Genomic DNA, 15,849 nt, shown 5'->3' with positions numbered 1-15,849 from the left:
TATTTACTCAGACCTATAACTCTGTTCATTTGGTCCTAAATGACAATTATTTTAAAATTTACTACAAGATAACTTTATGTGTCAATCATAAATGTAATATCACAATAACAATTCAAATAACCAAGAAAGGCATTTGTGTTTATAGTAATTAACACAGATTTAAAATTATAGAGTACAGTTAAAATAACATTGATTATAACATCATAGAGACAGGTAAACAGAATACAAATCAAGAGGGTTTTTTTCCCAAGCAGAGGACTTGGCTGTAGGTATAAGGTTGTTTTTCCCACAGCATCAGAGAGGTAATAGTTTGGCAAGAGATGTTACAAACCTTCTCCACATGTTACAACAACGACCTCAGATCAGCAGCTGTGTGTGTGTGTGTGTGTGTGTGTGTTTCCTTTAATACTGTGTAGCAGTAACACGTAAAATGTGTGTTGCTTTGTTTAGTGTTAAAATAAGGGTCATTGAAAAGATTGATAGCTGGCTTTATTATTATAGCAGAATATTTAAAATGTCAAAATCCTTCATATAAATTGGACTCTTCTGTTATGAAAATAAAGCAGACCTCGCCCAGAAATGAGGCTTCTGCAAAATGCCTTAAGTAGGATTCGAGGCAAACTACGGAAATTGCCCTTAAATCTGATTACAAATGCAAAAAAGAGAAAACTCAAATGTTTCAATGTTGTCTTCTTCGAGCCCGGAACACATTCAAACAACAGAGGCACATAAATATTCTAGTATACAATATTATCTGAGGAGCTGGTGTTGTTTCTTCAGGCTGCAGCTGCACTGATGTTGCCCTCAGGTGGTGAGAGTGAAAACAGCAGCAGTGAATGTGAAGTCCATCAGCCAGCTGAAAGATTCACTACTGATGCTTTCATCTGCTCGCTTCTATAGTACCCCATTCGTGTTTGAATGAATCGTGTTTTTGATTTAGATTGTGCGTAGGTCTTATGTTCAGCAAAGGTTGTGTGATGCGCATGCGCAGTGACCGGATGAGCGGTGGCCTTTGTCTAGGAATGCTGGCTTTCGTGCGCTTGCGCGTTGCTCCGCCGGACAGCAGAGGCACATAAAGCCTGGTAAATTGCACCAGGGCAATAAAATGGCTATAAAATGACAACAACAGTGCATTAATCCATCACCAGGGAGCGCTGAAGGTACTGTAAAGAGCTCTGGCTGGAGTCGGGAATGATTTCTAGGGTTTATCAGCTCAGCGGCTGCAGGGCTCATTCAGCATGCCAGGGGGCAGTGAGGAGCTGGGGAGGGCTGAGATTCTCCCTCCCAGTGGACAAGGCTTACATTAATATCAGCCAGGTAGGAAACAGTAATAAAAAGATGCAGCAACTTTATATTGAATGGTTCAGCTTCTTTTAATTAGAAGGCAGAATTAATAAAATGAAGGAATGGAGCTTTGAACTCGCAGGGGGTTGATGGAAATCCACAGCTCTCTGCCTCTTTTAGCTTAGCCTTATTTGGAACAGTATTTTCCATGACCTGTTCTCACAAAGAGGCAGAGCTCCACTGTTGCAGCAGCACAGCCCCTCCAGCCTGCAAGCCTCCCCTCTGGCTCCCCGTGGCTCCTGGAGAAAGAGAGCTTTATTCAGGAGCACCTGGATTTATGTTGGGGAACCAGAAGCAGCAGGTGATGGAAACTGCTGGCCTAGTAGGTTGGCTGTGGCCAGGGGGTTCTGGCAAGGTAGTAAGTGGACCCAGTGGGTCACACTGTCATTTCCTGTTTCTCTACCCTTTTACTCTCTTTTTTACCGTCTTTCTATCCCAGCCTGCCTTCATCTACTGCCCCTGCCTTCCTGCCAGAATCACTTCCTCCAATAGGAAACAGATGAGTAGCTCTGAGTCTGAGGTGGCCGTGCTTTGCCCTTCCCATCATCAAGGCAACACATCTGACACACATTTTCACATACTTGGAGCTAAAATATGCCTTTTAAAGATGTCATTTTGAAGTAATGCAGCTTTGCTAAAAAATATCAAAGTCATTTTTCTTAGCCAGTTAACAACTAAATGAAACTTTCTTTTTTTAATAACAATGTTGTTGATGTTGCCTAAAGGTGAAACTGTTCTCTTCAGGTTTCAACTTGGATACTCAAGCACTAGTTGCTTGGCTTACCACAGACAATTGGTTGATTTTGTGCCAGCATCTTTGCTTTTGTGCACAATCTTTGATTTTGTGCCAGCATCTCAGTGTACTTCACTGCTGCCATGACAACAAATTTCAGAACACTCACAGAATAACCTTTTAGAGAGAGAGTCTGCGGTGTAAACATTTAGACCTCTCTCCAGATGAAACCGCCAGCCGGTTTGCCGTCAGCTATTCCACAGAAACAGCATTCTAAACTGAACCAGGTGTGTACATGCCACAGTGGAGAGGTCAAAAGTGGAAACACATGATCCGCCCTTTCTTCTTCTTCTTCTTCCTGCTCTTCTTCCTCTAATAACCGCTGCCTGGTATAAAAAACTGCTCTGTGCTAAAATGGACTATTAAACCTTCCAACAATGCTTATGTACAGATTTCAAACCAGGCAACAAAGGCACAGTTAAATTAGAAGTAGGGTGAGAGAGGGAGGGGGGATTAGACAAATGGATAGTCAGGTAAAGTGGGGGATAGACAGCAGAGAGCAGGGGAGGAGGTGTCTATGTTGTGGAAAGACATCTGTTTGGTCTGCTCTGCTTCCCAGATTCTCTCACGTTTACTGGACCTCTGCCACACTGCTTTGCCTGGGTTTATTTCTGGCCAACAGTTGAGATGAAGAACTCAATGTTTAGACATGAGCTGTTTGGATAAATTGCCTCGTATGTGTTACAGATCCTGTAAGTGAAGCCCTGTATCACTCCCGCGCCCTCAGAAGTATGACACCCAAGACACATTATATTTCACTGAGATTCTACCATGAATCAGCGTGCAGACCATCCTCCTCTATTTCACTAAGTTTTATTACAAATGTGTTTACTGCTAATCAGTGTAATGGACTAGACTGTGAGCACTTGAATGTGTGTTTAACGTATATATCCTGTGGGCCCCGGGAGATGACAGGGCCCTTACAAGGATGGTGGTTGTAATATTGAATTATAAAACCTATTCAAGAACCTGTCAAGAGCCCCTTTATCCTGTGTGGAGTAACATCTACGCCTTCTTTTATGTGTTAGATTTGTTATGCAACGTGGCTTTATAAAGTATTTATCAAGGCTTTATAAGCCACTAAAATTATAATCAGTTCAGGAGCCACCTCCGGCAGCAGGCCGGCCCATGTTGTTGAAAGCTCTTTATTCTGAGGCCTGGGCAAGCCTCGTAGCATTTTAAGTTCTGCCAGAACTATTCCTCGTGGATCAGTTAATATGAACTTCAACATCTCCTGTTGAAATAAATACCACCCCTGAAAATCCTAGGGATTTCATGGCCTCTCTGAACTCTAATCCTTGATGGAAATAGAAAGAACTGAAACTTTATGTTCATTTGACATTGTACGATTAAAATGTAAGATGTGTAGAGGTCTGTAGACAGATGTGATTTTTTTCCCCTACTCTGCCAAAATGAGACCGTTGCAGCTGGACTCTTCTCACTCGGTTATAAGCCTTGCATATTGGACCTCAAGCGTATAATACCTCACATTCATATACAGTGTAACATTAGATAGTTTATGGCGCTGTATTATGTCGAGGCTGGCAATGGCTGGGAGCAGAGGCAGGAGAATGTTGTGGTCAGCGGTGGGTCAAAGACTGTCAGGGCTCAGGGCTGGCGGAAAGCCAGCCTCCGTACGTGTCTGCTCTGAATGTTAATGGATTAACGCTCGCCACACATACAGCTAGACTGGGAAACTCAAGATGACTTTTAACGTGAAAGGCCGCCAATAAGTCGCCATCATAAATTCAGGGACACATGCTGTCTGTAGCAGCGCAGCAGTCAGGCGTATTTCCTCCGGGAGGCCAGGGCTGAGGGACTATGTGATGGAGAATGGGGGAGCAGGTGGGCTCTGCGTTGGCTGACCTTGCCTCTCATGCCCCACAAGATATGATCAGAGCATGCTGGCAGCTGTGGCCTTGCCTAAATAACACCCAAGGTATCATGTAGAGCAGGTACACCAATGCAGTTTTCCACCTACAGACTACAGTGCTAGTCTTACTGTCATGTCACCCTTGCTCACTTTAGAATATCTTGTAGTCTGTATACAGTGTTTTAAACTCAGATCCTGCTGATTTAGCATTTTCCACCACAAGAAAATCCCATTCTGTTACATAATTTTCCTCCTAATTGCTTTAAGCGAGTAACTTGGGCTTGTCTAATGTGAATTTCCACATGGCGAAGAGAGCTGCAGTTGTAGTGCTCAGACGCTGTGCAGCGACAGCCCCAATCACTGTGTGTAATTTAGCAGCAGGGGACAATGAGCTTATCTTGCAGGAGAGCATATACTTCCAATTTAAAATCAATCAAGATGCATTTGGTTTTTAGGACCTCCACTTGAGCCGTGCTGTAAATAAGAGCTACGTTTGAAGCACACAATTGTTGTCTGCCTGCGTGGGGGGTCATTTTAAATCCACTGATGGATTCACAGCACATTTCACTGCAAAGTTTCACACACATTTTGACACTAATATACCCCATTTTTCCTAATCATTTTGCTGCTGCACTGCAAGTAATTAGGTATAATTATGTCAGTGGAAGATTTCTAGCCCTTTATTGAAGAACTGACTTACAAGCAATCATTAGCAGCAGCATGGTTTTAAATACTTGAAAGAAGTGACACATGCAGGAGCAGAAAGTTATGGTGTTGGAATTTGTAATCCAGTTATCTTTTTCTAGTGAATAAAACACTGTGCTGTGGTCGTCTGCTATGATTTTCTGTCTCTAACCACCGAGGACTTACTTAATGCCTTCAATCTTTTCTGCTCTCTCTCCTCTCTGCAAATTAATTTATGGTCTAATTACAGGACAAGCCTCCAGATATGAAGGAACACAAATCACTGGTCCTTACCAGATGGCAGAAAAACGGCACAGGATAATTGAAAATCTAGAAGTGGATCAATATTTAGAAGCCCAAGGTTACACGAAGTATGACAATACTATTAACATGGAAATATGATGCATTACATCCACAGGCAAATTGGCTTCTGTTATTTGATGGTGAATGAGTACTGACTGAAATGCTAGTGCTGGCTTCTCAATAACAAAGATACCATACTAGCTTTAAACTATTGCAAGTTAACTACTCCCATACACCCCTAGATTCTCATGTGCAAACCTACAGCCATATGTACACACTTACACACATGCATACTGCTGGCCAGTGGTGTGTGGATCAGGTCTGGGGGTACCGTGATGGCTCAGAGCCCCACCAAGTCACATACTACCTCTGGCCCACCCCACCCTTCTCTAGCATTTACCTCTGGCCTGTTAAAAATGATATCAGCTCATGGAGGGCAAGCATTAGCATTTGCATTTTATTGGAAGCACAGAGATTTAGAGCAGAGGATATATCAGCTCTGAGCAGACAGAATTAGTTAACAATGCATTACCTGCCTTTTATGGCAGCTATAACTCTTTCCCCTGGTGGGGAGAGGAGATGAAGGGAGGAGTGGGGGGGGGGAGGTGAAGGGGAAACAGCCAGCAGAGGGTTGGCGGTGAGAGCCATGGCGCAGTAGAGGGGGCATTTAGAACGAAGAAGCTTTGTCTGTGGTGCTTTACTGCACATTAAATGTGATAGCCACCCAAATTAGAGCATCACATCGCAATCACCTTCACACAGATCAGTGCACTGTCGGAGGGATGATGCGCCAGTCATTGCTGCAGACTTTTTTATCTGGTTGCAGCGAGGAAATGGAAGCACAGCTGTTGGGCAGCTGTGCCTACATCCCCGCAGCACGAGAAAGGCCACATCAAATTACATCTGCCTCTGTGATACTTTCAACACTTATATTTCACAGTTTCTCTGAGATACTAACTGAAGATAAACAAGGTAATGGTGCATTGCGCTTCGTTGTTTGTGTTGAGTTTGTATGAGTGCACATTTATTTGTTTGCTGTTTAAGTGGTATCCTTGAACAAGCTGTGTAACACTGATGAGGCCCACTGCAGCAGTCCCTTCCCTCGCCACAGCTCCCCTGACACTCATTTGGTGTAATGTGCTGCAAGACGACCCACCTCTGCCGTGGGCAGTACCCTGTGGAACTCATTTGCACTAGAAGTTACTGGTACAGGGGGGAATATGTTTGAAGTGCAGGGAGGCTGCTGCAAATAAATAAATAAATACATTTACACCACAACTGTAACTATATTTTAACACATGATCTCCACTGAGACAAAGACACACCTGGCTGAAGCAGTATTATTGTTTCCAATTAAAAATACTGCAAGTTAAATAAAACGGTTAAAGGTATATATTCAACATATCAAATAAAATAAATACAATGTCAAAAATCTATGAGTGCATCCTGAATAGCTGACATTTCTCAACTAAAAAAGGAAGAGACAGCTCCTTATTTGACTCACACACACACAGCACACACTAATTTCTCACACAAAGCCTCAAATCTGATTTTCCTCATTTAGATTTTTAGCTTCAATGAAGCTTCTCTCTGCATGCCTGTTGACCACGTACCAGAACTGCCTGCCTCTGTATTTGCCACACACATCACAGGCAGCGCTCCCACGAGTGCCACTGTGGCTTTCCCAACCAAACCTACTGGCCTGGGTTTGTCAGCAGACAGCTCCAGGCTCCATAAAACAGCCTGCTGCTCGCTCCCTTTGCCCAGCTTAATGGTCCCAGGGGCTGGAAATTTACTAGTGACCTTTGCATTCCATTTGGAGTGTAAAAGCCTTTTTGCTAGGAAAATTCCATCACTTTAGACGTAGCTGAGCAGCACTTTGTGTGTGTGTGTTAGTGTGTGTTAGTGTGTGTCAGAGAGAGGAGTCACTATAAAAGGCAGCAAGAAAGAAAAAGAGGGTGGTGAGAGAAGAACAAGGATTAGACTCAACCTTCACTGCAATATATTACAGATACTGCACTATTCTTAAATGACATATATTTATTGTAATAAACAACTAATTTCCCATTTGTGTCTTGGTGACCATATCGTGAGAAAATGGGGGCTAATTTTGAAGTCTAACTTTAGTGGAAATTGGCAAGTGTACTTGAGTCACTTTCAAATTGAGAAATAATCACATTATATATTCTGTCTATCAGGTTTGTCATTCAAGCTACATCAAGTCCTTAAACTGACTGAATACTTTTATGGCTGCATCATTACATCAAACGAAAGAGAGATGGCTTAGGGCCAACCATGCAATAATACTGTATGTCCTCAGTTTGCATCCAGCCAGGGACCTTTGTTGCATAATTCCACATCTGTTTTCTTCTTCAAATCCTAGATTAATCTTATATTATCAAAAATGTACTGCTGTAGTTTCGTGAGCAAACCTACTGCCATATGTGCACACTTACACGCATGCAAACTGTTGGCCAGTGTGTTGAGTTTTATTTTAAACACATTTCAGCTTGACATACCGTATCTGGTGTCTCTAGAAACCTCACTATAAATTAAGATAAATCTTTTCGAGTATAATGCTTAACTGCACCAACCGAATTTGTGGCTCTACAGGTGGGTTCAGCAGATGTTAAGAAGAGCCAAAGTGAAGCCAATTGATGTGCTAGAGAAAGACGTGATGTTAGTAAACACAACATGAATCCATGCCCCTGTCAGAGGGTTAATAATCCATAAAAGACTAATGTATGAGTTGCTGTAGTGAGCAACTTAAAGAGTTTGAACTGTGAATGACTTGCATAAAAATAGAGTTATGACTTTTGCATCTTTGTTGTTTAACAGTGCCATCTGCTGGATGAGAGCAGCTGATGCTCACAAAACATTTTCTTCAACAAAGAAAACAGATAAAAATAGGTCTCATTTCAACTAAGGCCCCATTAAACAGCTTAGGTCTCATGATACTTGTGACTTATATGTTTTTATTAATCCCCAAGGACATATAGTTATCTCCCCCACAGCATTATGAAAAGTCCTGATGTTAATCTAACGTTTAGTGTAGTATATTTATAACTTGTTTCATCCGAAAAGAGACATTTTCTCCTGGCTCCTGGTAATTTATTTAATCCCAGGGTGAAGGTTTAAAATAAAATGACTTATTTTCTCTCTGCAGAAATGTAATGTACATCCTAAAACAAAAGCAAACTGACAGCCACTTTAACACTGAAAATGTTTATTAAAGGGTGCTACTGTACACATACTGTATTTGTAACATTTAGTTGACACAAGAAAGAGTCTACCTTTTAAAAATTCTGCACCGGTAAAAACTGAGGCCAAAACTGAGGGGTCTGAAAGGACAAAATATTTTTAATGAAAAGACACCAAAACCATAATCTATGTGGTATCAAGGAACCTGATTAATGAACTGTACGTATGAAAGGGGAGAAGGTCATAGCCTTCATTCAAACTGCCAATTAAAGCCAAAAAAATATAGAAAATACACAGCAGTTCTCAGTCTGTACACACTAAACATTTGGTCCTAAGAGTCTTTGTTGGAGCACAGCCGATCAAATTACAAAACCTGCATCCATCTTGTGAATGCAAGACATTACCCCTGCTTGCCAGGTAGCAACATTGTCAAATTTGAATACTTATATCCAAAAAAAAAACTATCAAATTACTCATGACAGGATATGCATAATCCAATCAGAAACTGTTTTTTAATGTTTCAACATAACATTACAATGATATCAACAACAAATACTCTAATTGCTGAGTGGATTTTACCACTTTACACTGTAAAAAACAAAACAAAACAAAACAAAACCTATCAAAGTATCACTAACAAGATCAATAACACCATTAAAACTGCAGGGTTGTCATCATAGCTTGGTCACAGTCCAAAACATTTTCATCTTTTAACCACAAGGTGGCAGGCCCCATTGACTGGCGCTGAATGCTGGTTTAATTTCATGTGGATAGAGTAAAGATTGTCTAACTTCTTAACATGAGACTGGTCCAAAGATTACACTGCAGTTAAAAGAGAGAGAGAGGAAAAAAAAAAAAAAGCACAACAAAAGAACAAAACTGAGCAAAATTTTGTTTTATTGTCCTTTTCTTAAAATGGTGATCGCATAAAGAAATTTGAAAACACCACAAAGTTCACGTTAAAAGAGATAAAAACAACAATTAAAAAAAAAAAAAAAAACGAACAAGGATATCGTCACTTATTTATAAAGACATAAATTGGCCGGTGTCATCTGCAACTTTGCAAATTGAGTAGTTATATTGGTAGACAGGACTAACTGAAAAATCTACAAGAGATAAAAAGTTTTAAAAAAGGAAGTGATTATGCAGTCAGGAAAGTGCTGCGGTGGTTGTTTCCTGAAGAGCGAGACTACGGGTTTTTATCCTCAGTGATGTTAGTGGGTTTTCAAAGCAAAGAGGTGCACTGCCTATAAAGACTTTAAGATGGGGGTTGTGCACCTGCCGTGGGACAAGCTCTCGGTTAACCTCTGGCTCTCAGGACTAAGTTTTAACAGATGGCCATGGATGCAAAATACCGTACCGACACAATCGCATCCTGTAAGCACTAAAACATGATGTGTTAAGACATTAAAAAGAAGGTAAAGTATACACAGACAGAACAGCAGAACCCCTCCCCAGTAGCATATCACCCATGTCCGCTACAGCTTCTCCTCCTGTCTGATGGATCCTTTTTTAGCAGTCTGGGCCCTTGTGCTCCCATGGGGCATGGATGGAGATAACACGACTGTGTCCGCTGTCTATGTGTTGTTGTTGTTGGACATGGTAAAGAGGGAGGATGGGAGGTTTGGGTGTGAAAAATATCTGACTCAAGGTAGTCCCTGCAGTGGAGGAGGTCCTGTTTCCTCCTGAGGTGATGCACTCACGCACTGACAGCATCCTTCTCCTTCTTGTCACTGTCTTCGTGCCAGGTGAGACGTTCCTCATAGAAGGCTATGACGATCTGTGGGCACTTATGATTGGCCTCCTTGGCGAGCACGAGATCAGCCTCTTCAGAGTCTTTCCTGCAGAAGATAAAGACCAAGGTTTATCTTGTAAATTCAGAGTAGTTCAGAACCGCGCAGCTCTGCACAAGTTAGATATTACACTCGTACATAGATGTGGTTCCTTTGTCTGATTTTCTAAGATGGCAACTGATAATCTAATAACACTGTAAACATGTTAGTGTACATCATGCCTGTACATTATAAATACATTGCACATTTGAATTATGGATGTCAAATTATTTGCCAACTTCATAAAAAAAAAAAAAAGAATTGGATTATATCATTTAGTTGACTGTGTAAATGCATTTATACAAATTTCGCAACACAGCCACCCAATGCATTTTTTTTCACTATTAGACTTTATTAAACGGGTGTGGTGGTTTGTAATTTTTTGAGCCATTTATTATTTGACCACCTTTTATTAGATGTTTTTAAATTAAATTACACACATACAACATTGTGAATCATGCTTCTTATAAGTGAAGTAGGCAGGTGGGGGTTGTAAATCTGCTTAGGATCTGGCCATGTTTCTATTCATTAAAACAAAAACAAACCAAATAACAAATCACGGCAATGGTGTAACTGTTGGCCCATTTCGCACCAGTAAACACCCTGGAATAGAGCTTGACTAGGCACGAATAAATGAATGACGAGGTACTATGCATATATCCATCTAGCTGATGTGTAATGACATAAAATTTTATGGTGTGGCTTACTGTTTGTATATGAATGGACAGCTAGGCTATTAGTGCTGCTAATGGATAATTTGTCAGTAGCAATCTGGCATATTGAGAGCTGCCGTTTCGAAGAATCATGCAGCAGAAGTAGCACAGACGGCAACTGTTGCAGGCAACACCCACAATACCAAAGGGTTAACACCTAGAAACCAGAGAGCACAAATACTGGTATTTTCAGAAGGAACACAAATACTAAGTCCCTGATCAAGTGGAAAGACCAATGCAGAGTACTTATGAGTCATTTATGCCGTTATCAGTAGCAGAGCCAAGCCTGAAGGTGTTCACTAATTACACTCGCTCTACCGTACCGCTGTAGACGTACAGCACACAAGGAAAACATGGAAGATGTTCGTAACCCCAAACATCGTGTCATGTATCGCTTGTGGTATCCAAAACTGTATCTTTACATCAACATTGATTCCGGTGCTGCAGATAAAGTCCTGAACCATCAGAAGAAGGCAGTGTGCAAACAGACTCCAGCCACTAATACGTCATTAATATTGATTGTTTAGAATAATCCCATTAAGTTTTATCTATCAGAAATGAAAACTTAATATTGATATTATGATTACTGACTACCACTCTCACTTTACATGGGGAATTAATGCTGTGTGCTTTCTGATTTAATCAGGGAAGCCCCTAAGCGTCATTGATTCAAATCATTAGTTGAACCACATTTTGTCATACTGCACTTCTTTTTAAGCTGCTGAAAGGAATCGCATTTTATGTGAAAACCTGAGAGACGGCAGGTCGGCGGATGTGCCGAACAGACACTAACTGGGCAGGGGAGCAAATATTATATTCTCTCATACTTGTAGGTTAGGTGTGTTAAAGAAAAAGACATCAGTGTAATTTGAGTATTTATAATAATAAAAAATAAAAAAAACCATTAACTACATGACAAATTAATGTTATCCAAGTTGAGTATCCTTTGTCTTTTTAAGCGCTGAGAGAACATATCAACAACACCTACCATTTCATAAGAAACATTAGGTCTCCGCATGAGTCTGTTGCTCCTATGATCTTCTCTGGCTCAAGTCCTCTCTCAAAGCCACGTGCAACTAGAATATCATCCTGAAAGACAAAGGAAGAAAAACTCATTGTATAGTATACTGTGTTTACTAATTGCGCTTATTGGCGGATAAATGAATGATTTACACAATGTGTCTGCTGTTCACAAAATAGCATAAAAAGGCATTTCAGAGGTAATTGATTAGATTTTGCTTGCCAATACTAAATAAATTAAATAAATAGAAAATATTCAATTCTCATAATTTCAATACAAAACTCACTGATTCAATATAGTCATTGTATGCCAAATAAAACTGGAAAATCTTTTTAGAAAATCAATGAAAAGGAGCTGAAGTGCATCCTCCGAAATACACTATAGAGAATCAGTTTCAGTTCAGAACTGTTAATAATTATCATATAAATAACAAGCTTTTAATCAAGAGCTAGGCCATTGTTTCTTCCCAGAGTGGAAAGCTAATCTGGAGTCCTCATTGAGCTGCACACAAAGCTTGAAAGGGGTGTTAACTTCACACATGGAAATTAACTGAATTATAAACACACATACACCACAGGCCTTTGATACATACTTTCGTATAGATCAGATTATGTTAATTATTATTTTGCTAGTTTGATCGTTTATTTCATTGCGTCACAAATCAGACTCTTCCGGAGTTCATATGAGAAAAAATATGTACTCTGAAGGGGTTGATGAGGCAGGGATGCAATGCAAAGAAAACTTTTATCACAAACTACTTTAATCTGCTCATCTTCCTTTTTCTCTCTCTCTCCCCATACACACAAGCAACTCTTCTCTACCAGCTTGCTCCACCCGCCTCTCTCTGTCTCTCCAGCAGTATGTTTTAAAAGTCTCCCAAAAAACACAACTTGCGTTTTGGATTTCTCACCCGTGTTCCCTTCATGAAGACAGGTGAGCTTCTATAAACAAGGCTTGTTGTTAATGAGCCTGTGGAAATTATAAAAATCTTTAATTTCTTCCGTCAGAGCAACCATGATATTAACCCCTGTTGTGTGCATTATATGTTTATTGACCTGCAAGCACTACTAATAAAACACAGTATTCTTAGAAATATCCCTTCACATATTCACATCCATAGCCGATTTTATGTTAAGATGTTAACCTGACAGCATTCCGCATCTAAAACATAATGCAAAACAATGCACCAACATATTACATACCTCCTTCTTCTTTTTGGGCTTACTTCCACCCTCCTCATCATCGTCTGAGCTTCTCTTCTTTGAGGTGCTGGAGTCTTTGGAGCGTCCCAAGGAGCCTGTGCTTGATTTGCTGCCCCCGCTGCTAGGTGTGGAGCTCCCACCACTGCTTTTCTTATAGGTCTTCATGAATTCTGAAATAAGCTCAGGGCAGTCCAGATTCTTCTCTGGCTCCCACGTGTTGTGCTTTCTGAGGAAGATCACAATGTAACATATCAGTATCAGTACAGCCATTACTTTCAAGTCAACAACACAGATCACAGATGATCTACTGAAATCAATATTATAGTAGCTGATGTTCATAACATTGTAATTCATCCTCACATTACATTTATCTATCATTTCTTGGTCTTTAAACCTGCATAACTGTATTTTCTGAGTGTATGTGCATGTTGTATCAGACTCAAAAAGGCGGTCAATGCCCCTGCCTGCTTGCCTAATGCTAACCGCATAACTAACTAACGTCAGCTGTGAATGGTCGCTTTCCATTTGGTCTATTATATAAATATTATCAAATACGTGTGATATTTAAACTAAGGCTGTGCGATATGACGATATATTTCGCGTGACGAAAAAAAACAACAGTGTTTAATCATCTCATATTTTGCTAGTTTGATCGTTTATTTCATTGCGTCACAAATCAGACTCTTCCGGAGTTCATATGGGAAAAAATATGTACTCTGAAGGGGTTGATGAGGCAGGGATGCAATGCAAAGAAAACTTTTATCACAAACTACTTTAATCTGCTCATCTTCCTCTCTCTCTCTCTCTCTCTCTCTCTCTCCCCATACACACAAGCAACTCTTCTCTACCAGCTTGCTCCACCCCGCCTCTCTCTGTCTCTCCAGCAGTATGTTTTAAAAGTCTCCCAAAAAACACAACTCGCGTTTTGGATTTCTCACCCGTGTTTCCTTCATGAAGACAGGTGAGCTTCTATAAACAAGGCTTGTTGTTAATGAGCCTGTGGAAATTATAAAGAGCTACTGTATCCGAGTACCACATAACTCTCTCTCTCTCCCTCTCTCTCTCTCTGTGTTTCTCTGCAAAATGCTTAAACAGGTTGCTGGATATTAAAATACTAGGGCGGCCCACCCAACTAAAGTCTTACTTGGGAAACACTGAGACAAATATTTTATATTTTGTTACATGCTTAATAGAAAATTTGCACAAAAGGTTCTAAATAAAATGGAGAAAAATAATAAAATACAAGTAAGTACCTTGTGTTGTTGAATATATCATTAAAGAACTCAATGTGGTGATTGTATATACACTATTTACTCATTTAAGTTACAGAAAATGTGCTATATCAGGATATAAAATTACCTCCATAGGGAAATGTAATGTTGTTCGTATCGCTCAGCCCTAGTTTAACCTATAGCCCATCACGGTGTTGATGATGTACCCTTAGTTTAAATCTGTAGCGGTGTAAGTGCAAGTACGGTTAGCACACTGGCTGGAGCACAACTCTGAGTATCCTTACTTACTCTGAGTATCCTTTCCACTTCAGGAAGAACTCAACCCTGCCTTTCACCACCCTCCTGTCCAGCACCTTCTCCACAACATATTCTTCCTCATCAGAGGATGAAGACTCCTCTTCGCGAGACTTTTTGCCCATAGCGAAGTTTGTTGCTGAACACTACGCTGTTGCAGGCCAATGGCACTTCCCTGTATAGGAAAACGATAGAGAGGCTAAAGTTAAAGAGAATATGGATGATTTTTTTTTTTTTTTGGTTGACAAAGCTCTAGCCGATACATTTCGGCGCAGGGATTTAATAATTACTGATCGGTATACTTAACGTAAGCCAACGCTAGCTAGACACCATCGTGTATCAACGAAAGGCATCATTTTATCGTCGTTAACGTTACTCCAATCTGCAACAGGCACGACATTTGAAAAAATAAAGAAAAAAAAGCTAAACTAACTGGCTGGCTAAAGACCTTTCAGTATCGTTAAGTGCCTAACTCACTAAACTACCTAAAAATGTCAACGTAGATGGTGTTACCAGTAAACGTAATGCGTGCACATAGCAATGAAGATATGATGTTGTGTTTGCTAAGCTAACTCTCTAGCTAACCAATGGGCATGAAAGGCAAATTCGCTAAAGCAAAGTAGCCCGCAAGCTAACGCTTCAACACGCTAACGTTGGCTATCTTTGACACCAAAAACCTACAACAGTACCCGCGGCAACACGGAGCACTTTCATGTGTTTAAATGTTCCTTACCCCTTTGGATGTGTGGACCGTCGGTTTCGATCACTTAACCGCAGCGATAATGCGTGTCTTTTGTGGACCTGCCGTCTTTGAGGCCAACGCTGGGGCTACTTTAGCATCTAGCCTGGATCACATAAAGGTGCTGGTGCTGTGCGTAAAAAGCGCGCGTTAAAGGCGCACAATGAATGTACCCGCCCCGTCGGTCAGCTGATGACCTACATAGTCCTCCAGCGTATGTGCTCCCATTGATTTTACTTAATTATTTAAGAGGTCGGGACATGTTTATTGTAAATGCATTTTTTTTTAGTGTTTCTCTTTTTAAAAAAAACAAAAACATGTTTTATATATATATTATGTTACTATATATAAATACATGTTTGTATGTCAGTGAAAGGTATAAGATGCTTAGAGAAAGGCACAGCTCCACCATCAGGTCAAAAATCAGAACCATTCAGGATTAATGATCTATTTAAATGTTTAATTTATCTTTAATTTCTTCCGTCAGTGCAACCGTGATATTAACCCCTGTTGTGTGCATTATATGTTTACTGACCTGCAAGCACTACCAATAAAACACAGTATTCTTAGAAATATCCCTTCACATATTCACATCCATAGTCTATTTTTTCCTCTATC

The 15,849-nt window shown here is 40.4% G+C and overlaps 1 protein-coding gene across 1 annotated transcript; it reads right to left on the bottom strand.

Annotated features, from left to right (window-relative positions):
* Nucleotides 1–8,206: 8,206 nt before the first annotated feature.
* Nucleotides 8,207–15,385, bottom strand: cbx5 (chromobox homolog 5 (HP1 alpha homolog, Drosophila)). Its single transcript, XM_051424563.1, has 5 exons — nt 15,226–15,385; nt 14,487–14,667; nt 12,967–13,192; nt 11,732–11,832; nt 8,207–10,039 (listed from the first exon to the last, which is right to left on the bottom strand). Exons 2-5 carry the CDS (start codon nt 14,615–14,617, stop codon nt 9,898–9,900), a joined length of 600 nt encoding a protein of 199 aa, XP_051280523.1. The 5' UTR covers nt 14,618–14,667; nt 15,226–15,385; the 3' UTR covers nt 8,207–9,897.
* Between the last annotated feature and the right edge of the window lie 464 nt (nt 15,386–15,849).

Source organism: Dicentrarchus labrax, unplaced genomic scaffold, assembly GCF_905237075.1.
Source record: "Dicentrarchus labrax unplaced genomic scaffold, dlabrax2021, whole genome shotgun sequence".
Classification (NCBI taxonomy): Eukaryota; Metazoa; Chordata; class Actinopteri; family Moronidae; genus Dicentrarchus; species Dicentrarchus labrax.
This window is presented reverse-complemented; position numbering and strand designations above follow the sequence as displayed.